Genomic DNA, 26,511 nt, shown 5'->3' on the forward strand with positions numbered 1-26,511 from the left:
TCTTCCAGCTTCAGATGATCCAATCAAGATCTCTTTCATTTCAGTTAATCCCAGATCCAGTCAAGTTGACACCCAGGATTAGCCATCACACTGTGTAAAATCATCCTTGGGTGCATAGCTGCATAAAAAACAGATGAGGCCTGGGGAGAGGGCCCAGTGAGTAAGAACACAAGCTGTGCAAGGCTGAGGACCTGAGTTCAAGTACCCAGAACCTACAGTCCAGTCCAAGTTCAGTGAGGGAGCCCATCTTAGTTTATTTTCATATTGCTGTGTTAAAATACTCTAACAAAACAACTTACAGGAGAAAGGTTTATTTTGACACATAGTCCATCGCGGTGGGGAAATCCAGGTGTCAGGAGCCTGAAGCAATTGGTCACATCACATCCACAGTCAAGAACAGAGAGCAGTGAGAGCAACACTCAACCTCCTCTTGCCTTTTCATGCAGTTCAGGGCCCATGAAATGGTGCCGCTCACATTCAGGGTGGTCTTCCCACCTCAGTTAACCTAATTAAGGAAATCCTTCACAGACAGGCCCAGAGCCCAAGCCAATCTAGACAGTCCCTCACTGAGACTCCCCACCCAGATGATTCTAGATACTGTCATATTCATTGTTGAAATTAGCCATCACAGATAGTGTCCCAAGGGAATAAGGAACAGAGCATCCAAAGCCTTCCTCTGGCCTCCTGGTGCGCGCGCACACACACACACACACACACTTTTAAAAAATTAAAAAGAGGGGCGGGAGAGATGGCTCAGTGGTAAAGGACATGGGCTGCTTTTGGAGAGGATCTAGTTTCAGTTCCCAGCATGATGGCTAACAAACATCCATAACTCCAGTTCCAGGGGATCCGACACCCTCTTCTGACCTCCTAGGGCATTGCATGACATGGCTGCGTCTATATGCATACAGGTAATACTCTCATATACATAAAATAAAATAAAAATAAATATTTTTAAAAAAGAAACATAGTTGAATTTTGTGTTTAGACTTGGGTCCCATGCCTGAGACCACAAGTGTTTTGGATTTGGGAATATTTGCATCTGCATAATGAAGTAAGCAGGAATGGGATCCAAATTTAAACAAAATCCACTCCTGTTTCATATCTGGGCCTTAGGCACACAGTCTAAGGTAAACAACATTGCTATAACTCTACGCACAGAGAGGTCTCATGGAGTAGAATTTCTCACAAGGACCCAAAACCTTCTCCACGGTTTTGTACTGTTTCACATTTTTGATCTTTGGTTTCTGGATATCCAACCTCCATATTTTTAAATTTTTGTGGGCCAAGCAATTTCTAGGGATTTAAAAAAAAATAATTTGGGCAAATCGATAGTGCAGGGGAGAATGTAATTATTGCCCAGGCAACCTCAGCCCAACTCAGTCAAACTCCATTAGTTTAGCACACGCGGTTGACAGTGCAGTTCCACTCTGTGTGTGTACCCCAGTCCCGTGTGTGTACCCCAGTCCCCACCCTTGTCCTCCCTCAGCAGTCACTAATCTGAGTTATATCACTTCCATTCACCATTAAAAGTAATTTCTCACATATGTCAATATTCATAACTAATAAAGAATATTGCTTTTGGTGTTTAAAGATGCATATCAGTCTCTCTTATATTCTCTTTGAGTTTTTCAGATTCATGTGATGATATGTAGGTTTCTCTCCTCACAGCAGGAAGAATTAATGAAATAATTCTTGTGTGTAATTAGAAGTGTCTGGAATGTGATGAGCATTTGACAGCAGCTGCTGTTGTTGTCAACATTTCTGTTTATTACTATTGATGTGTCCATTTATTTATTTTGATTTTTTGTAGTTGTTTTTGAGACAGGGTCTTCCTGTAGCTCCAGTTGACCTGGAACTCACTACATAGACCAGGCTGGTCTCCACCTGCCTCTGCCTGGGATTAAAGGCATGTGCCACCATGCCTGGATTATTTTGATTTTTTTTTTAAGATTTATTTTAGGGCTGGAGAGATGGCTCAGTAGTTAAAAAACATGTGCTGCTCTTCCAGAGGACCCAAGTTCAGTTCCCAGCAACCATGTAGGCATTGTACAGCTCACAACTGCCTGAAAGGCCAGCTCCTGGGGGATCCAATGCCTCTGGCTTTCAAGGGCTCCTGCACTCATATGTATATACTAACACACGGACATACACGCAATTAAAAAAAATCTTTAAAATGATTTCTTTTAATTTATGTGAGTGGATGTCACGTGTGTGGGGTGCCCACAGAGTTCAGAATGCCCTGGAACTGGAGATGCAGATGGTTTTGAGCTGCCTAATATGGGTGCTGGGAACCAAACTCAGGCCCTCTTTAAGAGTGCTCTTAGCCACTGAAACACCTTTCCAGCCCCTTACTTTGATTTTTTTTTTTTTTGAGGCAGAGTTTCTCTATATATCTCAAGCTAGATTAGAATTTATGATCCTCCTGCTTCCGGTTCCTAAGTGCTAGGGTTATGGGCCTGCACCACCACATCCAGAGCCATAATAGCTTTTGGTATACAGAGTTTAAAGCAGCCCAGCTTAGCCTTGAATTTACTATGGAGCCAAGGATAATCTTGAACTCCTGATCCCCCCAACCCCCGACAAGTTCTGGGGTTATGCATCTGTACAAGCATACCCAGCTCTTTAATGTTTTCATTATTATTATTATATTATTATTTTTACTCTTGCCAGAGGGCTCAAGTGTTCAGGCATGGAGTTGTTGGGGACCAGTAAAAAAGGCTGAGAATATCCTTTAGGAGAATGGGAGTTGTTTGGTGTTACTCCAAGGAGTGCTTGGAGAGTAAGGAAGTGCTATGTGCTGGACAAGACTTGAGTATTCGTGTGCTGAGGGTTGATCCTCAGTGTCATGGAATGGGGGTGATGGAATCTTTAAGAGGTGGTTAGGCCATTGAGGGTGTGGTGGTTTGAATGAGAAATGCCCTTTGTAGACTCAAGTATTTGAATACCCCTAGTTGGTGGTGCTGTTGGGGAGGTTTAGGAGGTGTGGCTGGAGGAAGTAGATCACTCAGGGTGGGCTTTGAGAGTTCATAGCCTGGCTCCACCTCCGGTTTGCCCTCTTTACTTCGTGTCTGAGCTTGAAGATGTGAGCGCTCGGCTTTCTGTTTCCACCACCATGCCTGTGCCTGCCACCGTTATGGGCTGTCCCTCTGGAACTGTAAGCTGAAATAAATGTTTTCTTCCATAAGTCACATTGTATTTTCTCACAACAAATGAAGAATAACTAATACAGAGGGCACTGCCCTCGGAAAATTAGTGTAGTCCCCTGGAACCCCAGATGGCTCTAAGTTGATATTAAACCATCAACCTGGCCCTTGAATCCCTCTGGCTTCCTGTCACATCATGGAATCTCTTTAGCAGTCACCCTCACCAGAGGATGCCTGAATTTAGATTTTTCAGCCTCTAAATTTGTGCACTAAATAAATTCCTTTTTACTACAAAGAACCTAGTCTCGTGTATTTTGTTACAGCAAGAGAAAACAAAATAAGATATTTGCTATCAGCTGTGCATGGCTGTGGTGACGGTCCTGGTTTTGTTCATGCGTCCAACAATAACTCCAGGCTTAGCTGTGGGACTTGCTCTGGCCCATGAGGCAGTAGCAGATGTGATGTGAACAGAGACTTGAAAAGTACTTGCTCTTTTCTTGTTCTTGGACCCCTACCACTCTGAGAACACATCCAAGCCAGATTGTAGCAGGAGTGAGGGCACTGCACAGGACTGGGGTGGGGGACACAGAGATAAGTGCTCTAGCTGACAGAAAAAAAGTAAAGTGCCAGTCCACCCAGCATCTAATTCCACCAGCTAGCCTAAAACATCAAACTGCCCAGCTATACCCCATCCACACTGCTGCCCCACCAAATGGTCACTGCAGTATGCAGTTGCTGTGTTATCATGAAGCTCAGGTATCTTTGTCACTGCACAGCTAACTGATACATCTGGATAGTGAGTAGCTCCACCATTTATCAAGCAAGACTAGAAGACAACTTTGGTCCTTGCTAATTGACCAATAAACATGGTCCTCATGCATGAGTCGCCACTCTTAAGGGCAGATGCACTTTTCACAAACACCACTTGGCAGGCTAGACAAGCTGTGCACACAGAGAATGTGCCTTGACTATGATAAGCATCAAGGAGCACTTCCCAGGGGAAGACAAATCTGCAGGCTGCAGACACGTCCCTATGGAGCGAGCAATGCAGGGGGATCCAAGCCTCAGCCTCCCTCTGGACCCTCCCTCATACCACTGTGTTCCTCTTCTCTTGCCTTGTTCTATCTAGTGTCCTTTCCCTATCCTAAGTGTCTGTTGTATATAACTGTCACAGAGCTTCTGAGTGAACTACAGGCCTGGAGGGGGGGGTCATGGGGACCTCAACCAGTCTAAAGTAAGAGTAGACCCAGGACCCTCAAACTCGTAGCCTGTGTCTAAAGTGGGTTTTGTTCCATTGATCTTTGCTGACCCACAACCTCAAGGCAAAAGCAACTTATCAGCCGGGCGTGGTGGCACACGCTTGTAGTCCCAGCACTTGGGAGGCAGAGGCAGGTGGATCTCTCTGAGTTCAAGGCCAGCCTGGTCTACACAGTGAGTTCCAGGACAGCTAGGGCTACAGGGGGCCCCTTCTTCAAAAAAAAAAAAAAAAAAAAAAAAAAAAAAAAAAAAGAAAAGAAAAAGAAACTTTTCTTCTTTTTTCTTTTTCTTTTTTAGGATTGTTTGTTTTTTAGACTAGTTTTACTATGTAGCCTAGGCTGACCTGGAACTTGTGATCCACCTATCTCTGCCTCGAGTGCTGGGGGAGATTACAGGTATGTGCTACCATGCCCAGCTTCTTCAAACTTCTTGAAGGGCCATGTGTGTTAGATTTGTTGTAGTTTCTGTGATGAAATTCTTGAGGCAGGTTAACTTTATAAAGAAAAGCAGTTTATTTAGCTCATAGTTTTGGAAGCTCTAAATCCAAGAAGGGAGGGACTCACTGAACTGGCCTCTATGAGGACCTGACAGCAAGTGAAAGCATACAGTGAGTTCAGGAGAAATCACAGCACCACACCAATAGCCCAGCCAGCCATCCCATGCCAGGCTCGCTTTTGCAGTAAATCCCTCTTGAAAGAGCTCAAGGTCTCACAAAGCTATCTTATTTAATCTTAACCCCAAAGGCAGCTCCCCAAATGGCCTAAGGATCTCCCATGTGGCCCCTCTTACAAGTCCACAAACTTCAGAACCACCACCATGGGGCATGGCCCGCCACATGAATTCTTGGGGAATGGACCAGTCAAACCATAGCAACAATGCCCCTTCCTTCTCTAAGCACCATCAGGACACTGAATCACCTTGACACACCTGTCCAGTAGATGGACCCCTTGCCACACCCAGCCTAGTGGCCATCTGCCCCCGACTGCCTTCTCTCCAGCGACGGGGAATTCATTCCTTTGCCATGTGAGGCTGGGTGGTTCAGTGGAGAGTATAGGCTCCATTTTCAGTCCCGGCTTGGCTCTTCCCTCCCTGTGGTACTTGAACCACTCACTCCATCTCTCTAAGCCTCACTTTCCTCAACTTCAAAACCATGGGGCTAACTGCCACATGGTAGAGTCACTGCAGTGAATAACAGAAGCATGTTTCTCCTGTGCTTGTGCCTCAACAGGCATTTTTATAAGTCTTCATTCATTTGCAGTCTGGCCATCATCACCTCAGAGAAGAAAACTAAGAAAGCTTGTGAGGCAGAGTCGGGATCTGAAGCGGCAACCTCAGTGTACGTCTGTGAGCCCGGCCGTACCGCTTCTCCTTTGGCCCCAGGAAAGGGAGGGAAGGGTTAGCATCTCCTGGCTCCTCTAAGTGGTCAAGCACACACACACACACACACACACACACACACACACGTGTGTGTGTGTGTGTGTGTGTGTGTGTGTGTTGGGGGAGGGGGTTTCTGGCTCCCACAGACACAGTCAGGGCTTAGCCCAGGAAAACAAGAGCTCCTTTGACTAAAGCATACATGCAAAATCTGCATTTTACAGTTCAAGCGTTGTTTTTGCCTTACATAGAGGCAGGGCAGGTTTCCTTATGTTTATCAGACCTGGCACCTCCAAAGGTCATCACTGGGCTGGTGTCTCTCAACACAGACAGATTCTAGGTGTGTCCCACAGAGGTGATGAAACTTCTTGTTACACATCCCAAATGCTTACACAGCAAGTACTTTACGTGCTGAGCTGTCTCCCCAGACTCCTTCAGTTCTTAACGTAATCCTGACTACCCCAGGAGGTAGGTCAGTTTCTCCCATTTCTGACCTGCCTAGTTCTCAGACCCTCCCTTTCTTTGCCCTCAAGGCAGTGGGGTTATCACAGGCTCTATCAATGCCTATTAGTTCACATCTTACAAAATACCTTAAATGAACTCAAGGTCACAAGACAAAGGATGGACCAGGAGCTAGGTTGTGCTCTGGGTCTCAGCCACCAGGGAGCACTCATTCTGACCAACCTTACCTCATTCAGCCTCCTAGACCTGGCTCAGGAAACAATCCAAGGAGATTCCAGCAGCCCTCTCATAGTGCCACAACCACAGCCAGTCTGTAGACCTGATGGGCATCTACCCTCTTCCCCTCCATAGGTCCTATCAAAGCCTCTGCCGAGTAAATTAATCATCTTCATTCCCACTTACACCATCCCTCCTGGGGTACCCCAACCTCACTCTTTTTCCAGGGACTCACGATAGCATCAGAGAGTTCTCAATGTCTCTGTAACTTCCAGAACCTACTCACATGGTCCGCATAGCTGCACACCTGGGAGAAAGTCATGGGGCAGTAACTACTTTCCTTAGTGAAAGAGGACGTAGTGGCAGGAGAAAGGGAACCACAGCCACAGAGATACAGCGAGTCAGAAGCAGCAGGGGAGAACCAGACTCCACGACACCTCGCTGAGCTTGAGCGTACTGGTGTTGAGGGCTTCTGTCCTCCTGATGTCTCCCTGGCCACTGGCTGTGAAGGGATCTTAGTGAACAGTGTCTGTTCCCAACCAAACCAGAGAACCACATCCCTCCATGAACCTGCTGTGGGGAAACTCCGGGAAGCCTGCCCCTGTGAGATGGTCCTGGCCCCTCCTGCTGATACTCAAGTCATCTCCACCCCTTTGGAGCTCTTGGGGTCCCTCTAGCAAGACGCAAGAGAGCATTATCACATACAATACTAAGGGAATGCCAGCTGCGTTCTATAGCTGGAGTCTACATAAGCTTCAGACGTGTGTGTGTGTGTGTGTGTGTGTGTGTGTGTGTGTTATGTGTTTGCAGGTGCACCTAACTGTGTTAATGTGTCTATCTTAATTGTTTCTCCACTTTATTTTTTGAGACAGGGTCATTCATTGAACCTGAAGTGCGTGTTTTGGATAATTGGTTAGCTAGCAAGGATCTGCTTGTCTCTACCCACCCCCCAATAGATGGGGTCACAGGTGCAAGCTGTCAGGGCCAGCTTTGGTTCAGGTGCTGGGGATTGAACTCAGTCCCCATGCTTGCACAGCAAGTACTTTACCCACTGAGATATCTCCCCAGATCCCCTCAGTTCTTAATGTAACCCCCGGAGGTAGGTAGGATTCCCATTTTACAGATGAGGAAATGGAGGCTCCAAGAAGTAAACTGTCTGAACCAGGATTGCTGTCCAGGGGCTTCCACCTCCAAGAGCAGGTTCTTGCTGCTGCCATAGACTATTCAGAGAAGCTTTCTGAAAGACTACCACAGACCTCTGAGCCTCCTCTCCAGACATGAAACCCCTCAGCTACCCATCAATGAATTATGGGAGCATCTTTAAAGAAAGGATGTGACCCAGTCAGACCCATCATCCCCCAGACTCTCCTTCCCATCCTTCACCCATCAGTCACAAGCAAACACCACAGCACAGTCAGAGCCGTGAGCAGACGCAAGTTTATTATGGCACAGACTTGGCATCCTGAACCCTCATCCTTCACCCCTTATCCCAACACCACCCTCCAAAACATTCTTGGCATCTCTGATAACCATAGGCTTGTCCTCAGCACTGGACCAGACCCATAAGCAGAGTAATGACCTCACTCCCAACAGGCTGGAAACAGCCAGTGTGGAGCTAGAGGAAGGTTCCTGAGGACTGAGGGGAAAAGGAAAGCTGAGCCCCAATGCCCAGGTCCCAAGCTACCCTGGGAGGAGGCCTGGCCACCATGCGTAAGCCCCTGAGGTCCAGAGGAATGAAGACAGAGTAGCAGCGACTCCCTCCAGCTCAGCTTGGACGCCATCACCACCTCTTCCCTAGACTGGAGGGGCTGGGAAGCTCTTTCCTTTCCATTTTCCTGGACATTGGGAACCATGCTGCACCCAGCAAACCCAAGGGCCCACTCAGTGTGGTACAATCATAACTTTAAGTGGGGTACATGCAAGCATCACCTGCCACTGAAGGAGTTCATAATTGCATGGGCTGTACCCAACTAGAGCCCAGACTTGCTGCTCTCTTCCTGGGAGATGGTTGTTTCCAGGAGCACCTGCCTGAGAGTGTGCACTAAGGAAACAGGCCTGGGCTTCCATGCCATTCTCTCCTGAGCCCACAGTGGCCTTGGTGGGGGAAAGGGACAAGTCAATTGATAGGATATCACAGCAGCTCTAGCTCTTTAGGTCCAGGGCTCCTACACAATGACCTGGGGCACTCCAGCAGCCCTGAATGCACCCCCAGCCTCAGGCTCAGACACTCAAAGTCATGGGCCATCACCACCACATCTTGACTTCTTCCCATCCCATCCCAGACCCTTGGTTGGTGGCTTTCCAGTCAAACGCTCAAATTGCTTGGGTCTCCCTGGGTACTGGTCCTGGGGGATGCTAACTGGATTTGTGGGAGGAGGCAGAGCATTGCATGCTGCTGTGTTCAACTGAGCTTGTCCACTTCCTCCACTGTACTCCTAAATATCTGTAAACCAGGGACCACGTGGGTTTGGTAGGAGTGCATTGCACAAAGGACTTCTGTACCCCTCATCCCCCTAGGTGACCTCAAGCCATCACCTGGAGGGCTACAATGGGGATGGGGTAGGGCAAAGAGGAAGGGATTTATATTAATATCTTGCTTTGGTGACTTCTCTCAAAACACACAAAAGCCCAGGGAAGGGTGACAAGGCAAGGCGAGGGAAGGCTGGGGATGGGGGCAGGGATGGGGCGGGGGCTCAGGAGACCAGGGCTTTTCCCTCTGGATATCCCTTGCCCTAGAGGGCACCCAAACATTCTCTTCCTCTGGCACCCTGGCACCAAGCACAGGGCCCGCTGGAGGCTTCCTCCTTAAATGTCCATAGAGTAGATGTGAGGGGCCCAGGGCTTCAGGTTCAGTCTGGTCTTCCTGGACCACCTGCTTGACATTACAGAAAGACAGGTTCTGGCATCCTCAGTGAAACTCCTGGCTCTGTAAGGAGATAGCACCAGGGTCAGGAGAGGGAGAGGGTACCCAAGGCTGAGCTACAAGTGGGGCAGGAGCCAGGCCTCAGGCTCTGGCCTCTTGAAGTCAAGAGTCCCCAGTCCAGCACCTCAGGGATTCAGAGACAGACCCTTGATGCTACCCCTCTGTTTCCTCTGCTGGCCAAGCATCCCCCCCCAGCTCTTCCTCCTTTTCGTCTCCTCTTCTTCCTCCTCCTCCTTCCATATTTTAATCTGGCTCACTCCTCTTCATCCTTTGGTCTTCAAAGATATTAGTGCCTGCAGGAAGGGTTCCCAAAGGAACCCTCAGAGTTCAGCAATAGACCTCAGGGCTGTATCCACGAAGCTAACACTACCATTGGCTATTACACAGCAACAGAACAAGAACTTCTCCCTCTCTCCTGGGACTGCCTAGGAAACTCTAGCCCACACTAAGCCAGGATCAAAGAAATGGTTCTGCTGCGGGGCAGAACAAGTGGTGGGAACTGTGGCATCATGGCCAATCTCCGGACTCAGGGTGTAAGATTGATTCCAACAGAAGGAAGATTCTGAGACCAGTGAGGGCCACTGTCCCCGGCCCAACCCCAAGTTCTATCCTGGGGAGAAAACAGCTCCAGCTAGCAGAGGAAGGGCACGGGGCAAAGCAGAAAACTAAAGACTTGAGGTGGGGCAAGAGGGAGAGAGAAGGCCAAGAGGACAGGGTCCCAGCAGCCTGGGTGACTGTCCATCTCTATCCTCCTCACCTGCCCATAACCGTGCCTCAAGCCCTATGGACAGACTGTAGATGCCTCCTTCCATGAAAGAGAGCATGGTGGGGAGGGCCACTGGAATTGTTTTGCTTGATATGAACTGCAAGGCTTTCCCACAGTGGGCCCTGAGCTAAGGGCTGGCTCTCACTTCCTAGGACAGGAGTGAGGTCCTGCTGCATTCCCAGCTCCCTGCACAGCAACTACTCTGTGAGTGTAGGGTAGGTGAATAAGTGGGGGAGGGCATGATGCCCCATGGGTCAGACCAGTGGGTGGCCCTCAATGTGGAGCTAGAGGAGTTTGTGTAAGGATGTGGAGGAGGTATGGCATTCTGGGGGATGGGCTTGAACTAGCCACTGGATGCTGGCCAGTACCAAGTCTGCCTCTCCTCCCATCACCCTGAAGCCCAGACTGCATCCTCTGGCCACACCTGGTAGACGAAGGTCAGGTCAGGAGGTGAACGAAGAGGATGGCCAGACCAATGTTCAGCAGGATCACCATGCAAATGAGGACCGTGTTGGGGACCTGAAGACATAGAGAGAAGCTGCCTGAGTCCCTCACAGTCAGGTCACAATGTTGGGCAGAGGGGCAAGAGTTCCTAGAGGGACCTTCCTAAAAGCACCTCTACTGTGCTCACAGCTAGATCATGCACCCTGGACCGTCAGAGCCCAGGGAGGGCAGGAGGGGATGTATATTCTAGAACTAATCAATCCAAACTTCCAGAGGCTGGGAAGGGCATGAATATATTCAAACCACGCCTTGGGCAGTGTCTAGAACGCTATCACCCACCTTCCTGACTGTTGACCCTCACTCTTGCTGTGGTTGGTTCCTGGATCCTAGCAGAGGCCAGAACTCAAGCCCTATGGAGGTCTTCCTCCACTCCCAGGAAGCCCTCCTTGGTGCACCCTGAGGTGGCTTGGTGCCTGGCCAAATGCCCCTGACCCAGAAGGTGCACTCTGCTGCTTAGGCACCCACCTGGTCCTGAGAAAGGCCTCTCTCTGCTGTCTCCCAGGTGCAGAGTAGGCAGCCTTCCTTCCGTGCAAAAACTCTCCCTGTAACTGCATTAATTCAACTGTGAACCTAAAAATTTTATAGCCACTTTTGAAAGAGATGTATCGTTGCTCCGGAAATTATTGAGCATGTTAAAGCTGTAATGAAATGCTTCTAAAAAATAAAAAATATATGTATATAAAAAAATCAGTATATGAATTAAAAAAAAAACAACTCTGCCTGTCATCTGTGCCTGTCTCCTGGGGGGTCAGGCCATGGCCATATCCACTGGATTTGGCCCCTGCTCTGTCCTGCTTCCCTCTCCCCTCCAGCCCCATCAGTCACGCGCACACAATCCCGCCCGGAGCCCTGGGCAAACTGGACACCTGCTTCTGCGCCCAGCCTCACCTCCTCCACCTCCACCTCCGTCTCGGCCAGCGCCGCCTCCTTGCGAGCCTTCTTTTTGGCCCCGGCCTTGCTCAGGCCCCGGGCCTCGGTCTTGCGGGCCTTGGCCTTGGGTTCGGCTTTGGGGACGATGGGCTTGGGCTCCAGCTTGGCGGGCGTCTCGGGCGCAGGGCTTCGCGGCGCGGGGGTCTGCTCCTCCTCCGGGGCGGTGGCGGTGGCCGGGGACGGAGGCGCCGAGTCGGAACGGGGCACCTCGGGCTCCGGCTCGTCGTCGAAGGGTGGGGGCGCGGGCGGCCGCGTGCGCACGGCGTAGCTGTGATAGCCGCGGTACAGGGCCACCTCGGGCTCCTGCGCCGGGGCGGGCGGCGCCTGCAGCGCCTCGATGGCCATGTGCTCGGTGGTCGGGCGCGCGGGGCTGCGGCGACCTGCGCCCTCGGACGGCGTGACGGGCCTACTGCCCTCGCCACCCGGCTCGCCGTTCCAAGCGCCCGGGCTCAGGAGGCCGTCCTTGGCTGCCCCCGGGCGGGGCCGCTTGGGCTGTGGCGGTGTCCCTGCCGGAGATGGGGGCCCGCCCTCGGGCCGCGGGGTCTCGCGCTCGTGCAGCTGCGGGCTCTCCCCGGGGCGCTCCGGGAGGACCCCCGCTCCCGCGCCCCGCTCCGGGGGCTCCAGCAGGCTCTCCGAGTTCTCCAGAATCTCCTGCAGCAGCCGGCGCTTCTGATACTCCGGACCTGCCGGGGCAGTACAGACAGGTAGGGCTCGACCCCGGGATCCCAGAGTTCTCATCGCATAGGACTCTCCTGGGAGCAGTCATTTTAAATAACCCGGTGAGGCTGGTGACTGGTGGACTTCCCAGGCAGGTTGTGTGCCTGGGAAAGGCACAGCAAAGGGCAGAGACGATGCACTTAACTGTGTCCTTCCCTCCCTTCGTGTGAAAAATAGGCCTTGTCACTGCTACTCTGTTGGGAGGATTGATCGTGAAAATACACACGGGCTGGAGGGATGGCTCAGCGGTTACGAGCACTGGCTGCTCTTGCAGAGTTCGGTTCCCAGCACCCACATGGTAGCTAACAACTGTCTTGTTATTCCAGTTCCAGGGGATCCGACCCCCTCTTCTGACCTCTACAGGCATTGCACGACACAGGTGCACTTACATACATACTAGCAGGCAATACACTCATACACATAAAAATAATATATAAAATATTTTTAAAATATCTAGTTATTGTGTAATTTACCTTTTTTTAATAAGCTCACCTATAGTATTAATGCAGGGTGGGCCGGCTGGCAGGGAGGCAGGAGGGCGGCCACTGCTATAGTAACCTAACGAACTAGTGCCGCTCCTCCTGGGACCAGCAGGGGGAGCCCCGTGACCAGAAGACAAGGACCACACGCCTTGCTCTTCCTTAATGATCTAGTGTTAACTTTGGTCAGAGAGCTGCAGCCAGAATGACGTTTAGAACGCACTAATCTCATCATTTAAAAATCTCCGGCCGAGCATGGTGGCGCATGCCTTTAGTCCCCAGCACTCAGGAGGCAGAGGCTGGCGGATCTCTGTGAGATTGAGGCCAGCCTGGTCTCCCCAGTGAGTTTCAGGCCGGCAAGGGCTACATGGAGACCCTGTCTCAAAAAGACCAAAAAGAGGGCTGGAGAGATGGCCCAGCGTTTAAGCACACTGACTGTTCTTGCAGAAGACCCAGTTCGAATCCCAGCACCCACAAGGCAGCTAACAACTGTCCGTAACTCCAGTTCCAGAGGATCTGACAGCCTCTTCTGTCCTCCGTGGGCATTGCACGACATGACACGGGTGCACTTACCTACACGCAGGCATAACACTCATACACATAAAATAAAATAAAAAAATCTCTGATGCAGAGAAGGCCAGTCTCCGCCCTTGGCAGCCTGCTTGGCTCTGCTAAGTGTAGAGCTTGTGTCCAGGCCAGAGGTCTCCTCCCTCTGCCCCATACCACGGTCTGTTTCACCCTCTAGCTTTCTGAATCCACTCTGTTCTATTTCTGTACCTTTCAACCTGTAGCTGCCTCCTCTTCATCCACTTGCCCCAGCACCCAGGACTACCTTTGCCGTAGTTCTCAGAGGGTGACCCCAGACTGGCTACATTCCATGCCCTGGTCCTCATTAGACTTGTCATTCATGGGCTCCACCCCAGACCTACTGAGTCAGGAATTCAGGAATGGGTCAGGTCTATTATCAAATCAGATCCACTGCTCTGACCTGGCCCTCATGATTTGCCTGAAATGGTCTCTCCTATGGACAACCTTCCCTAACAGGGCCTCGGTGGTTAGGCACTTCCTGTGAACTCCAAGGGTCCAGTTCTGACTACCATGTGAGATGTAGTAGACAGGAACCATGGCCACCACAAGCTCACTGCAGCCTTTCCATGCATTTGATCCATGTCCAGAAAAGCACACTAGTCTTCTGCCCAGTCACAGCTCTGGAGTTTCAAGGGTTACCATTTTCTTTGCACAAGATCCTGCACCTCCAGAGCAGCAGGGTTTAAGCATGATTTAAGCATGAGAGTGTGTTACCCATGCTCCTTCCCCATCCTGGGCCCCAGCTGCAGGCCCCCCCCCCGCTCCAGAGCAGCAGGGTTTAAGCATGATTTAAGCATGAGAGTGTATTACCCATGCTCCTTCCCCATCCTGGGCCCCAGCTGCAGGCCCCCCCCAGCCCAGTACAGTGCCTGACACATAGGCAGTGCCAAATCAGTGTTCTACAAACTGTTGAGAGATGCAGAGAGGCCTTTGGCCCCATCATGCACTAGAGGCCTGTCCCTCCCCTCAGCATCACCAGCTCCCCATGTGTGCATGGCCAGAGGAGAGAGAAGAGATAGAGTGGGGTGGGTCCCATCCACAGCTGGGAGCTTCTGTTACCCCCCAGACAGTATTGAATGGAGGGAGAGATTGTGTTCCCATGTACCCCTGATCATCTCATCCCTGGTTTGCACTACACCCGCAGTTTTCAAGACAAGAATTCATGAGCTCCCTTAAGCAGCTCTGCTTTCCAGCAGGTGAATAAAGGTGCCCACCCCGGGACTGCTCTCCCCACTCCTAGCCTACCTGGCTGGTAGAAGTCTGGGGCCAGCTCCTGGGCCAGTGTGCGGGCAATGTTGGACTCCTGGTTGGCAGCAAGGGCAGCCTGTTCTGCTGCTTCAGCCTTGGCCTTGGCATGACTCGTTCTAGAGACAATACAGTAGGAGACTTAGGATCTACCACAGAGTCCTTTGCCCATCCTCCCCAAACATAACAAGGTACTTTGGACAGAGCCTTCTCACCTGGGCCCACAGTGAACCCTGTGACCCACACTACTGGGCATGCCCTAGATCATGTCCTCTAGTTTCTAGACATACAAATAGACTATATTCCCCAGTATCCCTTGAAGATGACTACATTCTTCCCAGTGTATTTTGAGAAGACCTGATATATACAGTCTCTATGTCTAGGCCATAAAACCATTTTCCCTGTTGCTTGTTGAATGCAGAAGAAGCCACAGTGCCAGAACAGGATATTGAATCCCTTTCATGTCACAGATTCCTCCTCCCTCCTTTGGCAGGCTGGTGACGCCTGGAGACTCCTAAATGCAATCTTTTAAAATACACAAAACAGAGACAGGAGGCTGGAGAGATGGCTCAGTAGTTAAGAGCACTGTCTGCTCTTGTAAAAACCCGGGTTCAGTTCCCAGCACCCACATGGTAGCTAACACCTGTCTGTAACTCTAGTTCCAGGGGAATCTCTGGCCTCTGTGGGAATTACATGACACAGGTGCATTTGTGCACATGCAGGCAAAACATACACATACAATAAATAATAAGTAAATAAATAAGTAACAAAAAAAACAATGGACAAGTGAGATGGTTCAGTAAGTAAAGGCACTTGCTGAGCAAGCCTGATGACCTGAATTCAATCCTGGGAACCCATGTAAAGGTAGGAGAGAACTAACTCGATAAAGCTGTCCTGTGACCTCCATGTGCACACCCCCCCCCACACATCATACACACGATAATAATAAAGTTTTAAATGCACAAAACAGATAGAATTACAAAGAGCTGCAGTTAAACTGACAGTTAACAAATTACATTTAAAAGAACAAATCTGTAATAAATAACGTATCTTTTTTATTAACACATTAAGAATATCCACCAGGTCTACTAGTGATCACAATTTAAAAGTGTAGGTGAGTATAACAAGGCACAGTGGCTTGCACCTATAGTCCCAGCACTCAGGAGGCTCAAGCAGGAGAACTGCCACAAGTCCAAAGAGCAGGTGTGCTACAATGGAAGACCCTGCCTCAAAAAGACCAAGAAAAAATAGTCTAAATGGACCTAAAGGGAATTTCTAGACTATCTGCAACAACAGTAACAGGGCATGAAAACCTGTGATTCCTACTGGTAACAAAGTTACAGATTCTGATGATGTTCCTATGGTTTACTGCCTATTTCCATAACTGAAGAAAATCCTAGATTTCATTTAGCACATGTAGCAGGCATTGGAGTAGCTGGCACAGTCTCTTTACTGAGCAAGTATACCCACCCTAACTGCCGTGAGTGCCAGCTGTCAATGACTTAATACTACCCCAGAAAATTGCAACCAACCAGCCAAGGCCCTGAGTGAAAGGAGTGGAAGTGCCACTCTGCCATTCCCCTAGCCCCAGGGAGTCCCCACCAGACCAGCTAACTGGTGACCACAACCCCAGGGTGCAGTTCCTGCCCCAGAGATCCCGTGTTCAGGCCAAGCAGGCTTCCAGCGGAGACCAGTCCTTGCTCAGCTCCTTCCCTCCGTCTTGTCCTGATTCTCACACACACACCCTCATCTCTTGGGAGCCCCTCTCTGTTTAGCATTGGGAATCCTCACCTCGGGCCATGTTTCTAGGGACTCGAATCCCCTGAATTCTATCCACAGAACCCCAGTGAGCTACAGATAAAGACATGCAGTGGAAAGAGACTGAACCATTAGTCAGTCTGTAGAGGGAAGGGGCCTGCGTCTGTAATTCAGTCTGTAGAAGGAGGAGCCTTAGTCTGTCAGTCAATGGGTAGAGGGAAGGAGTCTAAGTCTATTAGTCAGTCTGTAGAGGAAGACTCTTCCCCAAGTCCCACACTGGAATGTGACTGCGACAAGAGCAAACTAAACATTTGTCATGTCGTGCACTTGAGGTTGGTGAGATGTGTGTGTCAGCTGTTAGCATGGTTTACAAATGGACCAGCCACTGTTCTGAAGGAGTTCTGAAGGGTATCTGAATAAACTTCATAATGCTGTAGGAAGCTGGTGCTGGCACTCTCCCCATTTTACACAGAAGAGCATTCACAGAGGCACAGACAGGGCAGGGAACCTGCGAAGGTCAGTCCTGGGGTGCAGAAGTTGGCACTTTTGACCCTAGTCCTAAACCCTGTGCTCTTGATCACTGCTGAGGAGTAGGTGCCACAGTGGCCAGGCGCTGACCACCCGGCCTGTGGGACAAGCTAGCCCAGCCCCCATCACTCTGTAGTAGTCAAGTTGCCTATAATTAAATATTTGATCACAACAGTGGGATGTGCCCCTAAGAGAGAGGGCAAAATGCAATGGAAACACAGAACAGAAGGACTTCCTATAGACGGTCAGTACAGACAGGCTGCTCAAGCGCCGGACTTAGGCTGAGCAAAGGTGGATGAGGAAAGCCAGCCAGGCAGAAGGAAGAGCACATGACAGGGAAAGCACCTGGCACTCCTTGAGAACTGCAAGGTCAGGTCCATTCTATCAAGTCTCTGCAGATGGGTCAGAGCCTTGGGGAGCTGACATACATGTCCCTCTTCCTCCAGTACACAGGAGGCCACAGGGAGAGGACTGCTCTTAAATTCCTACATGCCAGGTGTGTGTGTGTGTGTGTGTGTGTGTGTGTGTGTGTGTGTGTGTGTGTGGTATATGCTGTGTGCACATGTGTGGGCAGGCTACTTACCTGTGTGAGTACATGTGGAGGCCAGAGGTTCGTGTCCAGATAGCTTCCTCTCATTTTTTGAGACAGGGTCTCTTGCTGAACCTGGAGCTTCTCGTTTTGGCTGAGCTGGCGGGCCAGCAAGCCTCATGGACTGGCTTGTCTCTACCCTGTGCCAGCGCTGAGGTTACAGGAGTATACTGCCAAGTTTAGCTTTTATGTGGATGCTGAAGATCCAAACTCAAGTCCTTATGCTTGTGAAGCAAGCACTTTACCCTCTGAGCCATGTCCCCAGCCCATATACCAGGCTTTTAAAAAAATCTATGTTCTCCTTTTTAATCTTCAAGACTGCTTGGGAGGTAGTTGTTACCTAGACAGCGATACTGAGGCTCTGAGAGGAACCTTGTTCAAGGATGCAAAACGTAGCTAACATGAGGTTGTGGGTGAGTGCAAAGGTCTTTACTGGGATGAACTCCCTTCTATCTGTATGGTGGAAGTTACTCCATCACCCTTCTTTCCAGAGGAGAAAATGGGGCATGGGGAGACCCCCACATGAGCTTGCAGAGAAAGGGAGTGATGGAGTGAGGATTCAAGTTAAGGTGTTGTGGAATTAGAGTCCATGCCCTACCCACACACTTGCCTTCCACACAGTAAGGAAGAACAGAGTCGTATTTCTAACCCACACAAGTCTGAATCCTAGGCCCCACCCTCTCCACCAGGCCATGCTGCCTCGATGCTGTTTGCTGCAAGAAAGAATACGTCTGTGAATGCACATGCAAAGGCACCCTGTGTGCACACAAGCCAGGAGCTGCACAGGTTGTGAAGGGCAAGGCTTTGAGGGATCAGCAACATCGCATTCCAACTTCAGTTCTGTGGGTTCAGTTAAGGTGAGACACTCAGGTGCCAAAAGAACTCAGTAATTAAGAAAATCATTTTTAATATGTATTTCATTGATCATTTTTAAAAAGTATTTTATGTGTATGAGTACCTGCATGGATGTAAGTGCACCCATGTCTCGCATGCTCTTCTGAGGTCAGAAGAGGGTGTCAGATCCCCTGAAATTGGAGTTATGGATGGTTGTTAGCCGCCATGTGGGTGCCAGGAATGGAACCCAGGTCCTCTGCAAGAGCAGCCAGGGCTCTTAACCACTGAGCCATCTCTCCAGCCCAAGATAAATTGTCTATTTTAATTTTCTGCCTTTTTCCATTTGCAGATGTGTATGATATGTACATCTATGTATATGCATGTTTCACGTGCATGTGCATGTTCACGTGAGGATGGAGGCTGATATTTGGAATCACTCTTCCATATTCACTGAGGCAGCATCTTTCAGTGAAGCCCAGAGTGGCCAATACGGGTAATCCTGCTAGCCAGCTCGCTTGGGGAGTCCCCTGCCTCAACCTTCTGAGGCTGGAGTTACAAGGCCAGCACTCCCATCCTGCATTTATGTGGGTTCTGGGAATCTGAACTCAGGCCCTCACAATTGTGCAAGCACTTTAACCACTGAGCAATCCTCTTAGGCCCCTAAATAATATTTTAAAAGTAAAAGTAATGCAAAGGAAGGCAGATGAGCAAACTAGGAAGAACATTTTAAATAAAGACAAGATTGGACCTTGTATACTTGTATCCTCTCCTCCCTCACCTCAACCCCAATCCCGACCCACTGGGGTCCAGAGCCTTGGCTAGGTGGCTTTCCCTTTGGGCCTTCATTTCCTCATCTATAAGGTGGGGATGATAACCCTTCCCTCCTGGAGTTGCTGTGAAATGGAATGAGAGGCAGAAGTGTTTCCCCCATGTCATGATGAGGATGACAGCAGTGATGATGGTGGAGGAAGACAAGACATTTGTGACATCAAAACAGTGTGGTGGGCGCAGCTCCCCCAGCTTAGTCTGACCTGTGTGGAGGCATGTGTGAGACCAAGTCCTACCTTTCAGAAGCTACTTCCCTGGGAACCTGAAACCTCAGGTGTGGGGGAGGAGGGAGACGCTGGGCCAAGCTTGCCTGCTGAGAAGATGCCCTTTTTTGGTCATCTGTGCACTTTCTGGTGCCTTGGGAAGCTGGGCTGCAGACTCCACTGCTAGAATGGCAGACTGCACCCAGAGCCCTGGTCCTGCACACCCCCTGGCAGCCAGCACAGCCGTGGAGATGGAAGTGGCCACACTGCCCCAGGCACGGGGGCTGCCGCACTGGACGGAAGCACATGCCTCTACGCACTCCACAGCCTGGGTGTCTGACCCCCTTATTAGCCTTTCTCCCTGCCTCCACGCCATCCATACCCTCCTTCCCACTGCGTATGTCCTCACCCTGCCCAAGCTCTCCTTACCTACCATGAGCCATGGCCTCTCCTCTTGTGCAAAGCTTCCTACCAAGCTCTAAATGTAGCCCAGCTATGCTGCTTAGTATGCCTTCAGGCCCCTCCTCATCCGTCCTGAACTCCTCTAGAGATAGTCATGTGGAGAGGGACGGGGTTTCAATCGTCCTGCTTCCATCTGGAGTGCTGAGATTGCAGACATGTGATATGACACGAAGCACAGGGTAGCCTTAACCCGATGAATCAGGCAACCACTGAGGCCACAGCTTCTAGTCTGGTACCACTCAGATTGTGGCCACTGCCCAGGCCCCAGCATCATCACCAGTGGGGGCTCATCAGAAATGCAGATTCTCAAGCTACATCTGAGACCTGCCAAATCAGAATGTAAGTGACATGTGTCACCAAAGCCTTCCAGCTCCTCTGCTACTCACTCAAGGTTGAGAAGTGCTCTGTCCACAGAGAGGAGGCCAGCTCCATCCTGGCTGTTTCCAGACTGCTGGTGGAGATGGGGAGGGCGGGCAGGGAGCCTTGGATGGCTTTCTTTAAGCATCAAGGACCCTTCCCAGCCCAGACTCTGCTAGGAAATGCAGGTACCATTCCTTCTCCCTGACCACTCTCTACATCCCACTGAGGCCTCTAGGTGAGGGTCTCCTAGGATGGTGCTGGGCCTGCTGGGAGAAGGGAAGGGAACAGTAACTGGGGCAAGGGGAGGGGCAGGGAGATGTTCATCTTGACAGCCTTCGGATTATCTTTCAGCAACTGCGTTAAAAATAAGGCTGGCAGATCTGGAATGGAGCAGGGTGATCACTCAGCATAGCTACTTTGGGGAGAATCTGCCCCCCACCGCTCCACATCACCCTTTTCCCACCCCCAGGCCCCTAGTTGCTCGGTTAGTGCTGGCCTTGTTTCCCTGTTTTCCACACCAGATGTTAATGGCTTCATGAAGCTAAAAGGGACCGAGTCTGACTCCAGACCTTAGCTTGGTCTGTTCCCCAACCCAAACCCTTTCCCTTCCTCCATGTATCCAGTCTTAAAGATCCTACTTAAGACCCGTATCAATGCATTGGTTCATTCATTTAGTAAAACTTGACGGTAGAGTGTCTGTGATGAGCCAGCCACTGTTCCAGGCACCTCAGACGCAACTGCTAACAGAACATCCCTGAATCCCCTCATAGAGTTGGTACAGGGTTCCCAAAAATGCAGCCCCAGCCCCTGCCTATTTTTGTACCAACCTGGCTAAAAATGGTTATTTATTAGGTGGTTGAAAAAAAAAAAAAGAGTAACATTTTCTAATGTGTGGAAATGGTATGAAAGTCTAACTTCAGTGTCTATTTAAAGTTTTACTGGAACACAGCTATACACATTTGTTTGTGTACTACCTAGAGTTACGCAGTTGCCATAGAGATACATGATGAGCAAGGCCAAAAGTATTTCCCATCGGGTCCTTTACAGAAAGGCCTGCCGTCCTGTGTTCTAATACAGAAACAAACGTGTCTTCCCCTACTGAGATGACTAACATTCACCTTGGCTCTCTGCTGAGCACTTTGCTCCCAGTGTGTGCTGTGGACTCCATGACAGGCATGAACCACATAAGTCAGAGTCTCTTTCTAGGGATCTAGCCCTCTTGGTTGTAACTACCATCTTGTCTACCAGGTGACCCTGGCACACTGTAGAAGCCATCGTTAAGATATTCAACTGAGGGGCTTGGGAGATTTTGCAGTTAGTAAACAACTTGCTATTCAAGTATGAGGACCTGAGTTCAGATCCCCAGCAATGACATAAAAAACCAAGTTCAGTGGCACATGCTTATAACACCAGTGCTGGGGCAGCAGAGACAGGTAGATCCTGAAGTTCACTGGCCAGCCAGTCTAGCCACATTGATGAGCTCCAGGTTCAGTGAGAGACCCTGCCACAATAAAGTGGAATGCAACTGAGGAAGACATCAATGTTGACCTCTAGCTCCACACATACAAACATACATGGACACACATGCACACACACAGAATGTACACACAAAGAGAGCTGAGAATGTTTTGCCGGCCACTGATACACAGACTTTCTTAACTGATCTTTGACTATAAAATGATGTTAAAATCTAAAAACTATGTTAATGGGTTTTTTTGTTTTCTGTGGTTGAAACAGGGTCTAATTTATCTCAGGCTGGCTTTGAACTCCTCAACAGCTGAAGGTAACTGCACTTCTGATCCTCCGGCCTCCACCTCCCAAATACTAGGATTACAGACATGTACCATCAGGGCTCCGTGCATGCTAGACAAGCACTTTACCAACTGAACAGCATCTCCAGACCCTATGTTAGTTTTTGGCTCCCTCTGTGTAGTTAAGCATTAACCCCTTCCATCTGCCTTGATGTGAAGGACCCCTCCGGTCCTGCTGCTGCTGCTGGCTTGCTTCTGTTTTGATTCTCTGATACATTGCACATGTGCAATCCTGGATCGATGATGTGACTCTTTTATCAGTTTCCTCGGACCTTCCACCTTTCCCCAGCTGGTTCTCCTACATAGGACTGGGTTTTCTGAAACATACTCATTGTCCCACAGGCAGAAAGCAAATCTGCCTGAGCTCTTACCTACTACACTAAACCACCCTTCTGGTGTCAGTAGAAGGGCCTCCATGAACCAACCAAAGCTGGAGAGCAGGCCCCGGTATTCAGCTGGGGAGCTGCCTGCATAATACAGCCCGCCAAGCCAATCAGGCTACATTTCTGGAAATCAGTGAGTGAACAGGAGCTCAGAGGGAGGCCTCGCAATAGCATGATTAATGGAGGGAAGTTCTGGCCATTCTGTCTCAGGCAGACCCTGGCTCTGCTCTCCGTAACTCTAGGCAGTCTGAGTGCCTGTCTCGTCAGCTGCACAGTAGGAATACCAACAGCACCTATGGAAAAGTGGCATAAAGAAATGTCATTAAAATGGGCCAACACTCGGTGTGGTTCTCAGGACAGCAGCCTAGACACAAGAAGAGCCTCAAGAATGCTCATTCAATAAAATAAATGGCGCTAAATGTTCAGTTTAGAATGAAAGAGAAAGTCCTTAGAACAAGAAGCCAATGGGAGGTTCAGGGGTGGGGGCAGAAGTCTGTCCTGGTTGGCGCCTACTGTCAAACTCTCTAGCAGTACGGAGGTGAATACAGGGACAGTGTTGCCAAGTATCTTTCTGAGGAAGGATGCTTCAGATGCTTCTCCAGAAATAGCCCTCGCCCCTGTGCTGGCTGACCAGGGCCATTTCCCAAGAGGAAGACCACAGCTGCGTGTGCCACCACTACCTCTGAGACCTCCCTTGGAGAAATTGCCACAAGAGCCCAGTCAGGGAACCCTGAGTGACAGGGCCTTCCAGACCTGAGACTCCATTCAGGATCAGCAAATGTAAGCTGAGCCTCTACCATGAGGGGCCCAGGGCTGGGTGTGTGAGGGACAGACAGTGGTCAATGAAGCAGCCACAAACTCCTCACCAGAGGGGTCAAGGGTGCTAACTCAAGGTCAAATCACAGCATCATTTCATTCTGAGTGTCTGACCTTTCCTCTCTGGCCTCAGTTTCTTCAGCATTGATATAGAGATAATATTTACTTCATAAAATTACTAGAGGAACTAAAGCACTTAACATGCCTTGTATGCTTAACAAATAGTAGCCGTCATCACTATTGTTTTTATTATTGTTATAACAGTCTTTTCCAGTGTTTCCTTCCAAAATTCTACTCACTGCCAAGAAATGATGACACGTGATTGAAACATTACCTTGAGGTTATCGGTACTTCGTTCCTTTCTTCCCTACTTGATTGATTGATTGATTGATTCATTCATTCATTCATTCATTCATTCATTCATTGAGACAGGGTCTCTTGTAACTGAGGTTGGCCTGGAACTTACAAGGATGACCTTGATTATGTTGTCTCAATTTCCCAAGTCCTGAGATTACAGGCATGCACCACAAAGCTGGGTTCATGTGGTGCTGGGGGTCGAACCCAGAGCTTCACGCATGTCAGGAAAGCACTCTACTAGTGGAACTACATCTCCACTCTTATCTTAATAGACTTTGTGTACCACCATGTCTGATTTATACAGTGCTAGGGATTGAGCCAGGGACTCTTCCGTGCTAGGAAAACGCTCTACCAACCGAGCTACACCCTCAGCCCTTTTCTGTTGCTCCTTTCTATGGCCAAATTATAGTCCATTGTGTGGACAGAACTTAATTTTCACCTGTTAGTCAGTTGATGGAACTTTTGAGTTGTTTCTAGTTTGGGGCATTATGAATAATGTTACTGTGGGCATTCCTATACATGTTTTTGTGTGAATGTATATAGTCGTTTCTCTTGAGTTCACCTCTAGAAAAAAACAACTGGTCATAAGGAAACTCTATGTTTAACTTTTTAAGGACTGGCAGGACTATTTTGCAAAATGGCTGGGACCTCTTACATTTGACCAGTAACACACCGGGGTTGGGTTTCAACCACTTCATATCCTTGTCAACACTTGCAATTATCCATTCTTATAAAAATTATAACCATATTAGTGACTTGTGACATGGTATTTCACATGGTCCCTGGTGACTGATGATTTTGAGAATCTCTTCTCTTTGAGAATATTGTGTTTAGTGACCATTTGGTCATCTTAGGAGTAATGTCCATTCAGATCTTTTGCTTGCCTTTTTTTTTTCAGTCTTTTTAACTATTGAGTTGCAAAAACTTTATATATTAGAGATACGAGCCCTTTAACATGTGATTTGCAAGTATTTTCCCATTCTGTGGGATGACTTTTAACTTTAAAAAATCAGCTTCTGATTGTTACAGTATGTGTACATGATGGGGGGGAGGTGTACCCCAAAGTGCACAGAGATTAGAGGTAGAGAACTTCAAGGAATTGGTTCTCTCCTCCTACCTTTGTATGGGTTCTGGGGACAGAGCTCCCGTTTCCAGGCTCACACAGCAAGTGCCTTTACCCCATGAGCCATCTTGACAGTTGACTTTTCTTTCCTTCTTCCTTTTCCTTCCTCCTTCCTTCTTCCCCCTTCCCTCCCTCCTTCCCTCCTTCCTTCTATCCTCCCCCCTCCCTCCCCCTTCCCTCCTTCCTTCCTTCCTTCCTTCCATCCTTCCTTCCTTCTATCCTCCCCCCCTTCCTTCCTTCCTTCCTCCCTTCCTCCCTCCCTCCCTCCCTCCCTCTCTCTCTCTCTCTCTTTCTCACACACACACACACACTAAATGTAATAAGAAAATTGAAAAAGAATCTTCTTCAGGTATTAAGGAGTGTGGTGGTTTGAATGAGAATGTCCCCCATAGGTTCTGTGCTGGATGGCTTTAGTGCCAATTTGACACACCTGGGTTGAGGGAGCCTCAATTGGGGAATTGCCTCAATTGGACTGGCCTGTGGCCATGTCCATGGGGCATCTTGATTGTTGAGTGATATAGGAGGGCCCAGCCCACTGTGGGTGGTACCACTCCTGGGCAGGTGGGCCTGTGTTGCATAAGAAAGCAGGCTGAGCAGGGGAAAAAACCTTCCTTCCTTCCTTCCTTCCTTCCTTCCTTCCTTCCTTCCTTCCTTCCTCTTTCCTTTCCTTTTATCCTTTTCTTTTTTTCAGACAGGGCCTCACTACATAGTCCTGGCCAGCCTGGAATTCACAGAAACCCACCTGCCTCAGCCTCCCAAGTGCTGGGCTTAAAGGCTGGGCCAACCACACTTGGCTGAACTTTCACTTTCTTCACGGTACTCTTTAAAGCACAGATTGTTTCAAGGTTTTGTTTGTTTGTTTGGTTGGTTAGTTGGTTGGTTTTTGTTAATGGTGGTTGGTTTTTGTTTATGTTTTGTTTTTTTGTCTTTTTTGAGACAGCATCTCCCTGTAGCCCCAGCTGGCCTAAAATTTGCTATGTAGACCAGGCTGGAACTGCCTGCCTCTACCTCCTGAGTACTGGTACTAAAGGTGGGGACACAAGGGACAGTTTAAAAGTTTCAAGCTTTGGGCCAGGTGTGGTGGTGCACACCTTTAATCCCAGCACTTGGGAGGCAGAGGCAGATGGATCTCTGTGAGTTCAAGGCCAGCCTGGCCTTCTACATAGTGAGTTCCAGGACAGCTGGGGCTACAGGGAGACCCTGTCTCAAAAAGACCAAAAAAAAAGTTTCAAGTTTTAATGAAGTCCAGTTTACCTTTGCTTTTATTATCTGGACTTTTGGTGTCATATCTAAGAAGGTTTTTCTCTAAACCAAGATCACAACGATTTCCTTCTATATTTTCCTCTATGTGTTTTACAGTTTTAGTTTTCCTATTTAGGGATATGAGACTTGCTTCTGATATGAAAAGTAAACGACAAACAGACTAATTCACGCCAGCTCTAAGATGGATTCTACCACCATTTTACAGATGGGAAAACTGAGGAAGAGAGAAGTTAAGTCACTTACCCACTGATTATTAAAGTGAAAGTTGAGCCATACATGGCCCCTGCTCTGGAAAGATGAAGAGTCTGGTGGGAGAGATAAGACAAGGTGAAAAGTCTTAAGAACAGAACCAATGGAAGGCTATTGGGAGGAGAAAGCCCATCTGGCAGGTTAACTGTCATAACAGGCATCTTATTATTCTACAATATGTAAACAAATAAATACATAAATGTATTTTATTATGTATATATTCTACATTAGAAAGGTGTATGGTATAGATGTTATATAGATATTATTAATTAATATTAAATCCCTATAGAATATTTGGAAAGCAAATGGGTTTTTTTTGTTTGGGGGTTTTTGGGGGGGG

General features: G+C 49.0%; 1 protein-coding gene across 1 annotated transcript in view; it reads right to left on the minus strand.

Moving 5' to 3' along the window:
• Nucleotides 1-7,872: 7,872 nt before the first annotated feature.
• Nucleotides 7,873-26,511, minus strand: part of Jph2 (junctophilin 2) — a 78,627-nt gene continuing 59,988 nt past the window's right edge. Inside the window, exons 3-6 of the mRNA XM_008851000.3 lie at nt 14,608-14,726; nt 11,537-12,261; nt 10,569-10,663; nt 7,873-9,381 (exon numbers count right to left, since the gene is read on the minus strand). Coding sequence (XP_008849222.1) covers nt 10,583-10,663; nt 11,537-12,261; nt 14,608-14,726 — 925 coding nt within the window. The 3' untranslated portion in view covers nt 7,873-9,381; nt 10,569-10,582. The remainder of the gene's footprint in view (nt 9,382-10,568; nt 10,664-11,536; nt 12,262-14,607; nt 14,727-26,511) is intronic.

This window comes from Nannospalax galili, unplaced genomic scaffold (genome assembly GCF_000622305.1).
Source record: "Nannospalax galili isolate Female #2095 unplaced genomic scaffold, S.galili_v1.0 scaffold205, whole genome shotgun sequence".
Taxonomy (NCBI): domain Eukaryota; kingdom Metazoa; phylum Chordata; class Mammalia; order Rodentia; family Spalacidae; genus Nannospalax; species Nannospalax galili.